This window comes from Lotus japonicus, chromosome 1, assembly GCF_012489685.1.
Source record: "Lotus japonicus ecotype B-129 chromosome 1, LjGifu_v1.2".
Classification (NCBI taxonomy): Eukaryota; Viridiplantae; Streptophyta; class Magnoliopsida; order Fabales; family Fabaceae; genus Lotus; species Lotus japonicus.
Window position 1 is genome coordinate 35,253,214 of NC_080041.1, and position 16,240 is coordinate 35,269,453.

Here is a 16,240-nt window from a genome sequence, read left to right on the forward strand (position 1 = left end):
CTTTCCAATTTGGCATTCTCCACACACTTTGTCTTCTTCTATCTTCAATCTAGGAATACCTCTGATGGCTTCTTTAGATATGACCTTCTTCATGCTTGTGGGATTTAGGTGCCCTTATTTTTGATGCCACAACTTTGCTTCATCTTCCATTGATACTAGACACATTGAAGACATAGCCTTGTTCTGTGGAGACCACATGTAACAGTTGTCTTTGGATCTCACTCCAGTCATGACAACTTCCTCATTTTCATTAGTAACAGTGCAGCCAGCTTTGTTAGATGAGACATTTAGATCCAAGTCACATAATTGACTTATGCTGATCAAGTTAGCAGTTAAGCCTTCTACCAACAAAACATTACTCAGATTTGGAGAGCCACCACTAACAATCTTTTCTGATCCCTTGATTCTTCCTTTAGCGCCATCACCAAAGGTGACAAAGCTGGTTGAGTGAGGTTTGATATTATCTAGGTACATCTTCACACTATTCATGTGCCTGGAACATCCACTATCAAAGTACCAATCTTCCTTAGAAGATGCTCTCAGAGAGGTGTAGGCAACAAGAGCAGTTACAATGTTCTTAGGTTTCCACTCTCTTATCTTTGGATTAGTAGAGGTGTGCATCTGAGTAGTTCTCCAGTGTTGAGGTGTTCCATACAGCCTGTAACAATAGGGTCTTATATGTCCATGCTTACCACAGTGATGACATTTCCAGGTTGTGCTTCTCATTATTTGGGTTGGAGGATAAGAATAAGGAATCTGCTGGTATCCTTGTTGAGCAACATGTTGAGACATTCGGTTTGACATCTTGAACTCAGTCTTCTTCTCTGCAGGAATGAACTTATTACTGATCTTTCTATTTTCTTCAGTTGTGGGGTCTTCAGTATAGCCTAAACCTGTCATATCCTTTGCAACTTATCCTATTTCTAAAATCAAGTCAAATACATCAGTTCCATTATTCAACATACGAACATATTTTATCATACCTTCAATTTTTGACTTTAGCACCGTGACTTCTTCTTGAAGACTGCCATTCAAAATCAAAAAATTCTGCTTCTCAACTTCCAGATTCTTGACAACTCCTTCCAGCTTCATTCCCTTTTCACAGGCATCCTTCCAGTTGTTGAATAGAAGTTTGTAGGTTTCAGCAAGTTCCTCCTCAGATATTTCACCATCACTTGATTATGATCCAGAGTTGCACTTCACAGTAAGCCTCATGACTTGAGGTTCATCTTCCTCTCCTGTATCATCATCAGACCAAGTAGCCACCATTCCTTTTCCCAGTTTCTTTAGATAAGTTGCACATTCTGCCTTTATATGCTCATATCCTTCGCATTCATGACACTGGACACCTTTACTTTTGTTGTACTTGTCTTCTTCCTTTTTTCTGCGAGCAAAATCAGAGTGTTTTCCAATGTCAGACCGCTTGTCTGGCACATTTGGTCGAGGTCTTCTTTCAAACCTCCTCACCACTTTGTTGAACTTTCTCCCAAGCATAGATATTGCTTCAGACAGATTTTCATCAGAATCTTTCTCACTTGCATCATCATCTTCAGTATTTGACACAAAAGCTATACTTTTGCTCTTCTTGTCTGACCTTTCATTCACAGACATCTCGAAGGTCTGTAATGAACCAATTAATTCATCTACTTTTATGCTTCCAATATCCTGAGCTTCCTCGATTGCTGTCACCTTCATATCGAATTTCTTAGGTAAAGATCTGAGAATTTTCTGACTAGCATTTCCTCAGACATTTGTTCTCCAAGGGCAAATGATGCATTAGCCATATCTCGCACCCTCATGTGAAATTCTGACACAGTTTCATCCTCCTTCATCTTCAGAATCTCAAACTGAGTGGTAAGAAGTTGAAGTCTTGACACTCTTACTCTTGTGGTGCCTTCATGAGCAACTCTGAGGATTTCCCAGGCATCCTTAGCCACAGTGCAGGTATTGATCAACCTGAACATATTCTTCTCCACTCCATTGAAGATGGAATTCAGTGCTTTTGAGTTTGCTAAAGCTTCATTATCTTCCTCCTTGGTCCATTCTTCCTCAGGCCTCAAATCAGTGGTTGAAGTTCCCTCTTTGTCACTTTTCACAGGATGTTTCCACCTTTTGACAATGGATTTTCATGTCTTGCCGTCAATGGATCTCAAGAATGCTATCATACGAGCTTTCAAATAGTCATAGTTAGTACCATCCAAGATTGGTGGCCTATGAACAGATCCTCCTTCTTTGTTGTTGTCCATAATACCAGAATTGTCTCCCTAGATCTCACCCAAAAGTAGAACAGGGGGTGCCTGCTCTAATACCAATTGAAATTCTGGCAAGTGTAGCACGGATGTTTTACCAGATGTCTAAGACATCTTTTATAACAATATGACTAACATAGCTAACAATGCAACAAGATAAACAACTAAAAAGAACAGTAAATAGACACAGAAGATTGTTAACCCAGTTCGGTGCAATACCACCTACGTCTGGAGGGTTTTCACCCAAGAGAGATAATCCACTATTATAAAGAAATTGAACATAAAAGGTTTCACAGGAAATGCCCCAGTTCAACTACCTTTTCTACCTATCTCTACCCGTGGAATACTACTCAGATCTCCCCCTAAGTATGAGAACACCCTATCACTCTCTCACAATCACTGCCACAGTGATTGAACTCAAATATGAGTTACAAAGACAGATCTCAAGATCACACAGTAAACACTCACCCTTAGCTCACAACAATGGCATAAAGCTTCTAAGAGTACAAAAATAGTATGAACTTGATGAAAACCCTAATATGATAATATGTTCTCTACACGAGACTAGGTCTTGAGTCTTCATATATAGTCTTCCAGACCTTATCTTCATTGGGCTTGAAATAGCACACGGTCCATACACAAATCAGAAAATTGCTAAAAGAAAACAGTTAAGAACAAATCTGCAGAGGATCCTTGACCGATCAATAATTAAGCAGATTCCAACTTCCATAAATAGCTCCAAATCAATCCCCCTTGAACCGGGTTTGATTACACAGGAATATTCCTTGACGGCGCACAGAAGCTTCCCGCAAAAACCTAACTTGAACACAAAGCTTCACAGATAACCAAACAACCAACTCACATCATATCCTCAGCTACAGATGTCATAGGCAAGGTGTTACAACATCGAGTTTGACAAGTTGGCACACACATACTTAGCTAAAATGCAGACAACCAAACAAAGGAACAACAATCTCCCGCTTTGTCAAATTTTAGTGAATATACTACACTACCATAAAACCTCTTCAGAAACCAACTAATCAGCTTGAAATACCAGAGAAGAGTGAATCAGACCATATCAAGGTAGCTTAAAACACTTCCAACAACATAGCTATTATCAGCAGCTAACCCAAGTGAAGTATCACAAACTAACAGAGTACAGCACAGCAGAAAGGTAACATCACATCAACCTTCACTGCACAGTAGGTAAACTAAGTACACATCAAGAACAACATCAAGAACTACTGCTCACTTACTGCATACATGCCAACAAAGTAATCATTAACAATTACTCCCCCTTATTAGCACAATTTGGCAAAGACTCAATGAAGAAAAGTCATACTATTATAGAACAACCAGAATAGAGAATTCAAGTGCAAAAATCCACAATCAGACTTATTACAGACCAGGAGCAAATGTAGTAGTTATAGGGCCACACAAGGCTTCATCAAATACATCCAAAATGAAAATAGAACAAATTAAAGAGATGTGCTACGAGTGGCAGAACTGGTGGAGTCAGTGACATCCTCTTGTTCTTCTTCATCAGACTCCTCATTTTCCTTGAACACAAAGCTTCACAGATAACCAAACAACCAACTCACAGCTTATACTCGGGGACAGATGTCATAGGCAAGGTGTTACAACATCGGGTCCGACAAGTTGGCACACACATACTTAGCTAAAATGCAGACAACCAAACAAATCGGGTTGTCCAAACTCTGCATAATATTGATGACTTGTAAGATCCCATGGATAGAAATTGTCATCACCTTCCCAAAAGATATCGGGTTGTCCTTCCCATCCTTGGTCATAGTATTGACGTTGACCATATCCATGGAATCCACTCAAATCGAAGCATCCATTGAACCTTGTAAAAAACACTTTCACACAAACAGGTAAGTAGCACCAATTCAATGAAGCAATGATAGTTAAAATTCCAAGCAATAAAACTCAAGAATCATTCAGCAAAACAAAACTATCCCCGGCAACGGCGCCAAAAACTTGATAGCAATTCCACAAGTGTACGGATTGATCGAAGTAATAAAAAGATATCGAACCACATGGATAGTTGTTTATCAAATTGATCAAGGAATTTAGTGTTTAGAATTGTATAAAGAAAACAATATAAGTTTGAATTTTTGTTGTGTTTAACACACTTGTGATGAAGAGTAAGAATTATAATTCAGAAAAAGAAGTGCCCTGGGTAAAGTTTCACTTAATCTAATTATGTTTCTTACAACCAAGTCCTTATATGAAGTTTAGAATCCTTTCTATGGTGATGTAGCATTTACCTTCACTTATTAATACCTTAATCAAGCAAATCATTCAATCTCAGGTTGCTAAGCCTAATACCTTAGTACCTAGTTAATTCAATTGAAGAATTATTGTTCTATGTTCAGGCCAACTCAATAAGTTCCCACCCTTATACCTAAGTGGTAGTAAACAAAGAAATCTAATCCCAAGTCCCTTAATCCTTACCAACTATCGTTGTGCAAGAAGAAAGTCAAACACTTGCATGCATTCAAGAGAGTATTGAAACAGAGAGAAGATACATATAAAGGAAACTTTATTCATATAAGAAACTCAGAAGTTCAAAACATAATTAAAGCTAAGGTTCACTTCACCCAAAGTACAAAGAAAACTAGACAAGAATGGCTAGAGAATTTATCATGCAAATTAAAAGAACAAAAACCTGAAATAAGAGTACCAAGAAGCCTCCCACAAGCTCCAAGGAACTAAAACTCTAAGTTTTTTTCAAAAAGTTACAAGATACCTAAAAGAAATAACAAAATCCCTATTTATAGAGTTTCCAGCGGTAATCCACGCATGTGCGTGGCCTCCTCCACGCACATGCGTGGGCAAAACGCTCAAAATCGCACAATTCGCAGCATCAGATTTTGCCTCCATGCATGTGCGTGGATCAGGCGGCGCACATGCGTGGGCATCAGGTTTTTCCAACAGGAGCTCCACGCATGTGCGTGGGATACATGGCGCACATGCGTGGCTCATATGATTTTTTTTCAATTTTGTAACTCCTTCTTCATCTATCATCATGGCTCATTACTTGGCTTTCAATCATCATCATTTTCCATAAAAACCCTATCAAACCTGAAAAGAATCTCAAGAAAGCATCAAAACAACAATGTAACTCATGGAAACATCTCATTAATCATGATAATTCAGCAACCATCCGTTCAATTCATCAAACAAAAACCCCCAAAAGACCATCAACCCTCATATTCTCACAAGATTTCAGTTCAAATATGACCTTAAGAATTAACCTCAAACTAAAACTAATAAAAATTAATAAAAAGACTAAATAAATAGATTAAAAATACCTAAACTAATGCAGATGCAATTATGAACTAAAAAGGGACTTAACTTGACTAAAAACTCAATAAAAGACTCAAAAAGGAAAAAGAAAGAAACAAGGACTCGACAAAAATAGAATAAACCTCAAGTCATCAGTTTCTTTTTATATCTTACTACTAGTAAACTAAATATAATGTTTAGCATATGCTTGCATGCTAAATTTCAATCTTGACATAAAGAATCTCATTTGATTTCAATTAAAAGGATATTATAGTATCTATAAAAGGAACAACGAACAAATGTAGGATTATGGTATCCTAAGAGTAGTGCATGTTTGCAAATAGGGTTCACTGATTTAAATTTGGTGGTTGTAAAACTGAAAGGTAAAGTACTCTGGGTAGTTCTCATATTCTAGGAAATCATCAAGCTCTTATAGCTCAATGGTAGAGCGTGTTAGTCTTGTAAACTAAAGGCCTGTATTTTTTTATTTTTTTTAGAAAGCAAAATTATTATCAGAGGAATGGTCGAAAATACAAACGACACTCAACAAAGTGAGCATAATCCTCTCCAATGGTACAAAGAAAAACCTAAAAAGAACAATTTAGGACGAGCTAAATTGTTACTCGACAATCAATTGGGCAAAAGACCTTGGAAACAAATTGTTGCTTTGGTGCACGACTCGTAAAACTTTTGAAGCAACGCACTTAAAAAAACACCTGCACCAATGGCAAGATAAACCCTAAGCAACATCAACAAGGATCATAACTTGAACCAATCAACCAAACACCAATCGACCAAAACGAGAAGGGACAATTGTTGGGGACCGAGATGCAGAGAAGAACAAGCCACATAACCCCAGCAAAAACAGAACCCATCTCACCATTGGAGGTGACGCAAATCAGAACAGTACCACAACCAGAAGGAAAAAGCAAAAAAAAAACGGCCACCTAAACCCAACATCCAAGATCAGCCGACGTCGATCTCAAAAGGCACACCACCGGCTCAAATCCCCAGGCAGCAAACCGCACAAAGATTGCAAACCCAAAGAAAATCCATTCTTCAGATGCACACAAACCCTCAAAATTCGGTTACAGTACACTATTCCTCTTCTTGACCTTCTCATCAAATTGAAGAATAGAAAAAGAAGGCTCATTGCAGACTTGATAAACTTGACTTTATTCATTGCAAGCTCAAAAACACCAATTTTTCCTTCAGAATGATCCAAACCCATGCTTGATAAATGTTCCTTATCAGCTTTAGATTGTTCTGAATGGTGGAAGAGCCTCACTCCTCGAACACCAGCACCCTTGGTGAAATACGCCGACTTCAAAAGATCCAAACAAAACCCCCACCGAAAATCTGATCCGAGCAAAGTTCCCCTGCCGACAAGGGCAATCGAGCACACCGACAACAAAACCAACCAAATAAAAACTCGACCATAGATCTGTGAAAATCTGGTCAAAAAATACATAACTGGGACCGAGGAAGCCAGACGAAGAACAACAAACGAGAGCGGCACACAAAGGGCGGGGCAGGAGATCGGTGGTCGGCGGCCACTAGCAGAGAAGAAAGGAGCATCGCTGGAGAACCTCTATTTGCAACATCTTGGAGATAAAAACACCCAAGGAAAGGAGCAAGAGAGGGGGACCAAGTCAGGTTAGAGAGAAAGGAAACGGGGTACGGTAAGGAGAGGAAGAAAGCAAGATAGAGAGAGATCGAGGAGGGGTTGCCACCGCGCTAGGAGGGGGAGCGGCGCGACGGCTACCCAAGCAGAGTCGTTTAGAAGAGAGTTTTAGAGAAATAGGGTTTTAGAGAGAGGGTACAACACAAAGATATTAGATTTTGCAGATTTTTTAATAACAATCATGCATGGGGGCAAATATGTTTTTTGCTCCTTAATTTATCCTTATGAAAAAATATAATCATCAAACCATACTCATACAAATATATTTTGATGATATTATATATGGTTCCACTAGTGAGCCTCTATTCAGCGAGTTTCCTAAAATAATGCTAGGTGAATTTAAGATATCTATGATAAGAAAGTTAACTCCTTTCTTGGTCTACAAATCAAACATTTGGAGAATAATATCTTTGTCATTCAATTGAAATATTTTGAGAAACTGATATGATAATTGCAAAGTGATGGCCACTCCAATGGAAACGTCCACCTATTTAGACAAAGGATTGTTTAGTAAGCATGTAGACATCACCAAATATCATGGTATGATTGGATTATTGCTATATCTGATTACTAGTAGACCAAATATAATGTTTAGCATATGTTTGTGTGCTAGATATCAATCTTGACATAAAGAATCTCATTTGGTTACAGCTAAATAGTAATTACAAGGAAAAAGAACAAATGTAGGATTATGGTATTCTAAGGGTAGATCAAGTTGGCAAGTAGAGTTCACTTATTCAAATTTTGTTGGTTGTAAAACTGAAAGCAAAAGTACTTGATGTAGGAAGTGCATTAGTTTCATGGATTTGTAAGAAATAAGCATGTATTTCCTTATCCACTATTGAGCCTGAATGCATTACAATTGGTAGTTGTTGTGCACAAATACTATGGCTAAAATAATATCTTACTGAGTATGGCATGGACTTAAGGTGTATTTCTATTAAATGTCATAATACAAGTGTTGCGAATTTAACTAAGAATCTTGTAAAGCACTCTAATACTAAACACATAGATGTCAGACATAATTGCCCATAGGGATCATGTGCTTAAGAATGATAAAGTACTAGAACTTGAAGATACTAATTTTCAATACTAATGTATAAGATAAGTTAGAATTAGACATCTTGGATTAATCTAGTGTGAATTTATATTTCCTATCTAAAATCATTACTATCATGAGTATTTATTTGTCATAAAATCATAACATTCATTAGAAATCTATTGTATGATTCTCAAAAGACTAATTTCTGCATAATTTTCACAAATCAATTGTCTGGTGTTCCGTACTAGAGTCAATCAAAGTAACAAAGGTACAATGATAAACCCTAGCAGAGCACAAATATGGAAATGATGTAATAAAGAGGGAATATTCTCATTAATGATAGTAAAGTTGTCAGATACAAAGCAAGGACCTCCATTTTATAGGGGGTGTGGTCCTCATCTAGATTATTCCTACATTTGGGCCTTACAATCAAGGCCCAAATTCCTATGCAAATAAGACAAATCCAACAGAATCTTCCAGCTAGCGAGTGGGGCCACATATATTGGTGATGGACCTTCATGCCGTTTATCGTTGCTCATATCTTCCTGACTGCTTCCTCGTCCCACCATATTAGTGTACCGGGCGGTCATGGATCCCCCGCCCAGTCCATAAGCCCCCAAGACATGAGGTTCGATATACTTGAATCGAAATGTCTTTATTTTGCTTGAAAGTTTCGCTACTCGTGTCGCCAGGGCGAGGAATCTCGCTACTGTTGATTTTGATGACGCCAATACTTTTTGGGCGTGAAAATAACGATATCTCATGATGTAATTTATATCTTGTCCTCATAATTGGTCGGTGACGCCCTATTTATATGCTGCCATGTGCCGCTGTTCAATTTTGATCTTTCGTGGTAGGTTTCGTTGATCGCCTAGCTTCTTTCTTTCAGATGTCAATCAAACGTCAATCGTGCCTTTTTACTGACACACGCATCCCCATTTTCCTAGATTTTTCCATCATTAGTAATGAATGTGGTTTTGCACGTGCATGCGTCTCGAGGAGTTGCTTCGTTCGGTGTAAACCTAGGATCATGGGGTACCCTTTCATTCTTTCAACACCTTTTCAAAATTTTCAAATTTTTTCAAAATCTTTCCTAATCCATCGGTTCACCCTCTTCCCACTCATTCTCTCTCTTTACCCGTCGGTTCATCATCCTCTCTTCCCACTCATTCTCTATCTTCTTTTTTGCCTATAAAACCTCCCTTTTTCTCCCTTCCACTTTTACCTTCCAAATTTTTTTTCCAAAAAAGCTAACACTCCTGCTTTCTCTCTAAAGATCAAATTTCTCCAGTTTTCGATCAAGTTCGTCTTTCCGGCCGTCGCCATTGCTCGGTGCTTTCCTTTAGTCCATGCACTTGCCATCTACTCTCACGGTCTTTCTTCCGGTGAGTTCTTTGCCTCTTGCTTTCCGGTTTTTGATTTCTTTTCTTCCGTCTCTGTTCTGTTCATCTTCTCCCTTCCACCGTTTACCTCTTTGCATGAGACTACCCAGAATGTCCTTGAATAGTGTTAGCGTGTCTTCGTTAGAAACTTCCTCCCCTTCATCAGGCGGGGAAATTTCTTCACCCTCTGTTATTGTAATTCCTGACTCGCCCTCGATTCGTGATGAGTCCGGTCCCGCCAGCTCTGTTGACTCATTTCTCTCTTCCAATGAGCGTCTATCCTCGCTGGAATGGCGGACTAATGTGCATTTGGTTGAGGATAAGTGTTTATGGCGTTCTATCAGGTAATGTTAGAGACCCCAAGCGTCAAAGGACTTCGGGTGCTTCTGAAAAAGTTTCTGGTGACAAGCCTTTGCACCAGGCGACTCTGAATCAATCCGGCTTGGCCTCAAAGGTCAAATCGGCTGAGAAAAAGAAGGGAAATGACAATCTCCCGCCACCCCGTCAGGATCCAAATGCGTCGACTGACCGCCCACAGACGCCATTTGTCCATGCTGGCTCTAGTTCAGCGATTGGAGGCGAGGCTCCCCCTGCCTTGCTAAGTTTGTCTGATCCCCGTTTTGACAGTTTAGAGTTTATGAACCGGACTTTCGACAACATGATCCACAAAGACATTGTTGGTCAAGGTCCTCCCAACATTGCCTCTTTGGCCATCCATCATGCTCTTCTGGCAGCCAGTAATGTGGCGGGAATGGTCCAGTACGTGAAGGACATGCATACGGCTAAGCACCGCCTTGAGAAGAAAGCGGCTGATTGGAAGGCTGCTTATGAGCGGGCAAAGGGTGACGCCAAAACTGCCAACAAGCACTTGAAGTCGGCTGAAGAAAAATGCGCCAAGCTAACTGAGGACTTGGCGACCTCTGACTTGCTCCTGCAGAAGACTAAGTCCTTGAAGGACACAATTGATGCTAAACATACTGCTGCTCAGGCTAAGTGCCAAAAGATGGCGGAAAAGCATTAGCGCCTGAAGGCTTCCATTCTTGGGCGTGCATCCCTTCAATTTGCTCAAGGTTTTTTCAAAGCCAAATAGCATATCAGTGTTGTGGAACCTGGGTTTGACCTTTCCCCAGTGGCGGAACTTAGTGTGGGCACAGGGGAGCCTCGGCTCCCCCGAAATTTTTGGAAAAATTTAATATAGTACCCTTCATATTTTTTTCTTGAAACATAGTATATATATCATAATTTGCAAATATATTCTTGTACACAGCTTTGTTCCGGCGGTAATTCCATTTGCTTTTTCAATTGGGATGCTGGGTTCGAATCCCACCAATCTCAATTTTATTTTCACTCCCTTTTACTCTTTTAGCAAGCTAGGTTTTTATTTTTATTTCTTTTTCACTTCCTTTTTTTTTTGTTACAGTAGGAAAGTTTTTTCACTTCCTTTTAGCCAGCTTTAAGTATTCATATACATCTTTTTATTTATCTTTAATATTGATAGTTGTTTTTATGCTATTAATTATTAGTAGATCTATCATCACACAAGGTCAAAATGAATTACAATGATATTTTTATTTTTTTTCTTCTTTTCATAGAAAAGTGAGAGTTTAAAATATAATAGTTTAGAACACAAATATTTGTATACCATAAAAAACAATATACAATTGAGACAAATTTCTTTTAGAAAACTAGTCATCAAAAGTAAAAGAATAAATTCTTTTTTCCGACTCGTAAGATTAATGAAAAAATGTTATTTAACGGTGAAAAATGTATCAAGAATCTAAGAATTGAAAACATGATAAATAAATTTTCAAAATGGTTGACATTACATATAATAAATTTTAATATTCAAGTATATAAGTTAGTTTAATCTTTATTTTCTTCGGTATAAATATGGCTGATAAAAACATTTTAATTTATGTTTCAAAATTTTATTTCGGCCCCCTTGAAAATTTTCTCCAAGTTCCGCCACTGCCTTTCCCGCATTGGTTTTCTGAAGGAGATTAAGGATGGCCAAGTGGTTGGCGATGATGATGTTGATCTTGACCTCCTTCCCCAGTTTAATTCTGAGAGTGAATTAGAGGAAGAGAATGGTGAAAGTGGCAATGGCGAGGAAGAAGATAGAGACCCCAATGCCACTGCAAACCAAGACAACACCACCAACAACGAGAGCCTGGCTTGAGCTATTTTTATGTTGTTTCTATTTGTTTTGTTCGTGGGCTGTGCCCATTCCGGTCATTACCTTGTAATGGGCTTCGGCCAATTTTGTTTTTGAATGTATGGGTCGTGCCCTCTTCATTTCAATGAAGTTCATTTCCTTCAATTATGTTATTGTTTTTGGTTGTTATTATTTACTGAGTTTTTGAGGCTTAGGTTTATGTTACCTTAGTCGAATTGTCGACGAGGCTTGGTTTCTAGTGGCCACTAGAATTTCCAAGGCTTTGTGTACTCAGTGGCGATTCTCTCTTATTCCGAAAGACTTATTCGCGGTAGCTTGTACCTTAAGTTGATTCATTCCGCCCAATATTCGTACACGTATAAACTGATAAAAACTAAAGTCACTTGAAAAGAAAAAATTTCATTGATTTTCAAAACATGAGAACTATCGTCCCTTCATTTACATTTGCCGCCTCATTAAAAACCTTATAAAGGAAAAAAGAGTGCGACTTCTTTAATTTTTGTTGTTTCTTTTAACTAAAATACTGCTTCAAATGCGAGGCATTCCATGTCCTTGGAACCCTCTCTCCATTCAATTGTTCCAGCTTATAGGCTCCATTCCCAATGTTTTCAATCACCCTATAAGGTCAATCCCAATTGGGTGAGAATTTGTTGTGTTTGTTGGGTAGTGTTCTTTTCCGGAGCACTAAATCTCCCGCCTTCAATGTTCTCGGCACTACCTTTGTTGCAAACTTTCGGGCGATCCTTACTTTTCCAGCCTCATTTCTCAGGTGTGCTTCCCTTTGTTCTTTGGGCAACATGGTTAGATTTGCTATCAGATTTTCTCCATTCTCGGCTTTCTTGAACCTGGATACCCGCCAACTTCGATTCTCAATTTCTACTGGAAGCATATCGTCAGTCCCATAAGTTAATCGGTATGGCGTTTCTCCCGTACTTGTCTGCTCAGTTGTGTTATATGCCCATAACACGCTTGGCAGCTCTTCTACCCAAAGACAATTTGCCTCGTCTAACTTCTTCTTCAAACCATTCAAAATTACTTTATTAGCTGATTCCGCTTGCCCATTGGTCTAAGGATGTTCTACTGATGCAAACCGCATCTCAATCCCAAGGTCTGCACAAAACTCTCTTATCAAGTTACTAGTGAACTGAGTCCCATTGTCCATCACCAATGCCATGGGAACACCAAATCTGCATACTATCCTTTGCCATAAAGAGTTTCTAACTTTGGCGGCTCTAATGGTCGCCAATGCCTCAACTTCTATCCATTTAGTAAAATAATTCACCGCCACAATAATGTACTTCATTTGCGCCTTTGCTACTGGAAATGGACCTAGTATGTATGTTCCCCACATAGCAAAGGGCCAAGGTGTCATCATGGTTGTTAAGTGCTCTGGCGGGGCTTTATGCAGATCAGAAAAAACTTGACACTTGACACATTTTTTAACATACTCCAAACAGTCTTTCTTTATTATTGGCCAGTAAAATCCCGCTCTTAATATTTTCACGGCTAAAGATCGCCCTCCTATGTGGCTAGAGCATACACCCTCATGAACTTCTGCCATAATTCCATGGACGTCCTTAATGTCTATGCATTTGAGTAATGGTGACATTATTCCTCGTCTATACAGTTCGCCGCCTACTAGTGTGTAAAAACTGGCCTCCCTGCGCTTTTCTCTTGTGTTTAAATCGTCCTCTCTTGGGGGATTTTGAATAAAAAATTTAATTGGCTCCATCCATGAGGGTCCCCCCCCCTCTGTTATAGCCTTTACCGCCTTTATCTTTATCTCAACTAGGTCAATATTGGGGAAAGGAAGAGTTTCTTGAATGACTGTTTGGTAGTTGCCCAATCGTCCCGTGCAAGCCAACTTTGCCAATACATCTGTCCGCTCATTTTGACTTCTTGGAATGTGCTCTATCCTGATTTTTTCAATCTCCATCATTAGCCTATGCACAATCTCCAAGTATTTGGAAAGTTGTGGGTCATTTACTTGATACTCTCCATTTACTTGTTTAACCACCAACTGAGAATCACCCTTGATGAATAGCTTCTGAACTCCCAACTCAACGACAAGTCTTAAACCGGCTATCAATGATTCATATTCTGCTTGGTTGTTACTCGCCCTGAATTCAAATTTCAAAGATTGCTCGATGACCATCTTATCTGGGCTTTTAATTGTTATTCCCGCCCCACTTCCTTTGTCGTTGGAAGATCCATCAACAGACAAGATCCACTCCCCAGTCACTCCCTCGCCTTTGATAAGTTAAAATTGTATTTGATTATCACACGAGTCTTTTTGAAATTTCTATTTGAAACTTTTTTTTTTGGTCAATCTATTTGAAACTTAAAGTGGGTAAAAGTCACAGCAGAATCAATTACCCTCCCCGGTAATCAACTAGCTTTGGGCTTAAATACTTATTTGAGATGATTTGACAAAGTTTGTATATTAAGCCGTCACTGATATTCTAATTAATGATCCAAACTGTCATTAATTCTTAATTATGATTACCTAAATCGTTAGTAATTATTGACGGTTAAAGCCGTCAGTAACCTATATATATAACTTCAGAATTAACGCCACTTTCATACCATTATACCTTTTGTCAACTATATAGGTTAGTTTCCTCATCTTATCTTATTTATTTTTAGGCTTAATACATCAGAAGACCCCTGTAATTGTAAAGGGAATCAAATTCAGGGCCTGGAATTTTTTTGCATCAAATTGGGTCCCCAGGAAATTTTTTTTTAATTCAATTAAGGACAAAGTGTATCGGATCTCAATTTTGTCCTAGTCATCAATTACAGGTGGCTTTTATAATTTTTTTTTTAATTAAAAAATTAAAAAATAATAATTTTTAATTCCAACTCAATTATTTAATCAGAATTTTTTTTAAAAAAAAAAGTTAAAAAAAAAACCTAATCTAATAATCCTTAACTAAACAATCTAATAATCTAAATAATAAACTAACCTAATAATCTAATTATAACCAATCCCCTTTCATCCCCAAATTGAACCCAATTGCAAATCTTCATCCCCAAATTGAACCCTAATAAGAACATAGCTTCTTGCTCAACACATCAGTGATTCTCAGCAGCTCCACCACAATCCCCAACCTGGGTTTTCCCCTATACCTCAACGGGTTCATCGCAGCAATCACCTTCTTGTGATCCATCTTCACCTTCAGATCCAGAATTAAAAATCCCAAACAAAAGCATTGATATATTCTTCTTCACCACTGCAATGAAAAATCTCAGACCCAAATCATCATCTCCACTCCAATCAACCACGGTGGGGGAGAGAGGTTATGTACCCACTCAACGGCTAGATCTGCATCTACATTGGCAGGGGACAGCACCTACGGTCTCCATCCATATTCCTCTGCAAGCCTTCTTCAACGTTGAAATAATCCCATATTCGAGCTCCTCCGCCGCCGATCTTATCCCCCCTCTCTCTCCCACTCGCCGCTCGCGCCATCTCTCTCTCTCTAGTCTCTTGCCTCTGCGTTATGTTGTCGTTTTGAAAAGAAAGGGGAGGTGGTAAGCTGCTGTGCTTAAGAAAAGGAAGAGAAGATTATAGAAGAAGATGAAGAGTTTTGAATGAGGGATTTTATTTCTGATTCCTTTACGATTCTGGGTTCCGTTGACGATGAAGGATAAGATTTTTCTGGGTTATTGATTTAATCAACCTAGTACTGTTTAAAAAAAACCTAATTGTATAATAAAATCCTATGTGAGTTGGATTTAAAAGATTAAGTTTTAGAATTTTTTCAATTTAAAAAAATTTAAAATGCCACGTGAAAAAGCTGAGTAGGCTAAAATTGAAGTCACTTCAGCATCAGACACACTTTGTCCTTAATTGAATTAAAAAAAAATTTCCTAGGGACCTAATTTGATGCAAACAATTTCCAGGCCCTGAATTTGATTCCCTTTACAATTTCAGGGGCCTTCTGATGTATTAAGCCTTATTTTTATTATTTTTATTTTAGTACATAGTTTTAATATTTTTTTCTTGTTTTGCAGTTCAGCGTTCTTGTTTATTTTTATTTGTGCTAGTTAGCTTCCTATTTGGGGGTTGATTATTGATACTTATTTGCTTAATTCATATTGAACATTTATATGACATTTTGTGTTAGACATAACTTCAACTACAAAACCCTCATCATCTTCTACCACTCTAGAAGGACAACCAATTTCAAGGAAAAGAAAAGCATCCCTCCCTCCAATAACAAAGGTCGAACCACCTTGCAGAACTGAACCAAATGCCTCAGGGAAAAGGACTTCGTCAGAGATACCCAACCCCATCTTATAGCAATCACCAACAACAAAAAACCCTCCAAACTTGTCAACCACGGAACGGGAACGACATCCCTATCAAAAGCAAGGGGTACCACCAAATCT

General features: G+C 38.5%; 1 protein-coding gene across 1 annotated transcript; it reads right to left on the bottom strand.

Annotated features, from left to right (window-relative positions):
- Positions 1-12,911: 12,911 nt before the first annotated feature.
- On the bottom strand, positions 12,912-14,000 carry LOC130733921 (uncharacterized). The gene has a single exon (XM_057586216.1). The coding sequence runs from the start codon at positions 13,998-14,000 to the stop codon at positions 12,912-12,914; it is 1,089 nt and encodes a 362-aa protein (XP_057442199.1).
- Between the last annotated feature and the right edge of the window lie 2,240 nt (positions 14,001-16,240).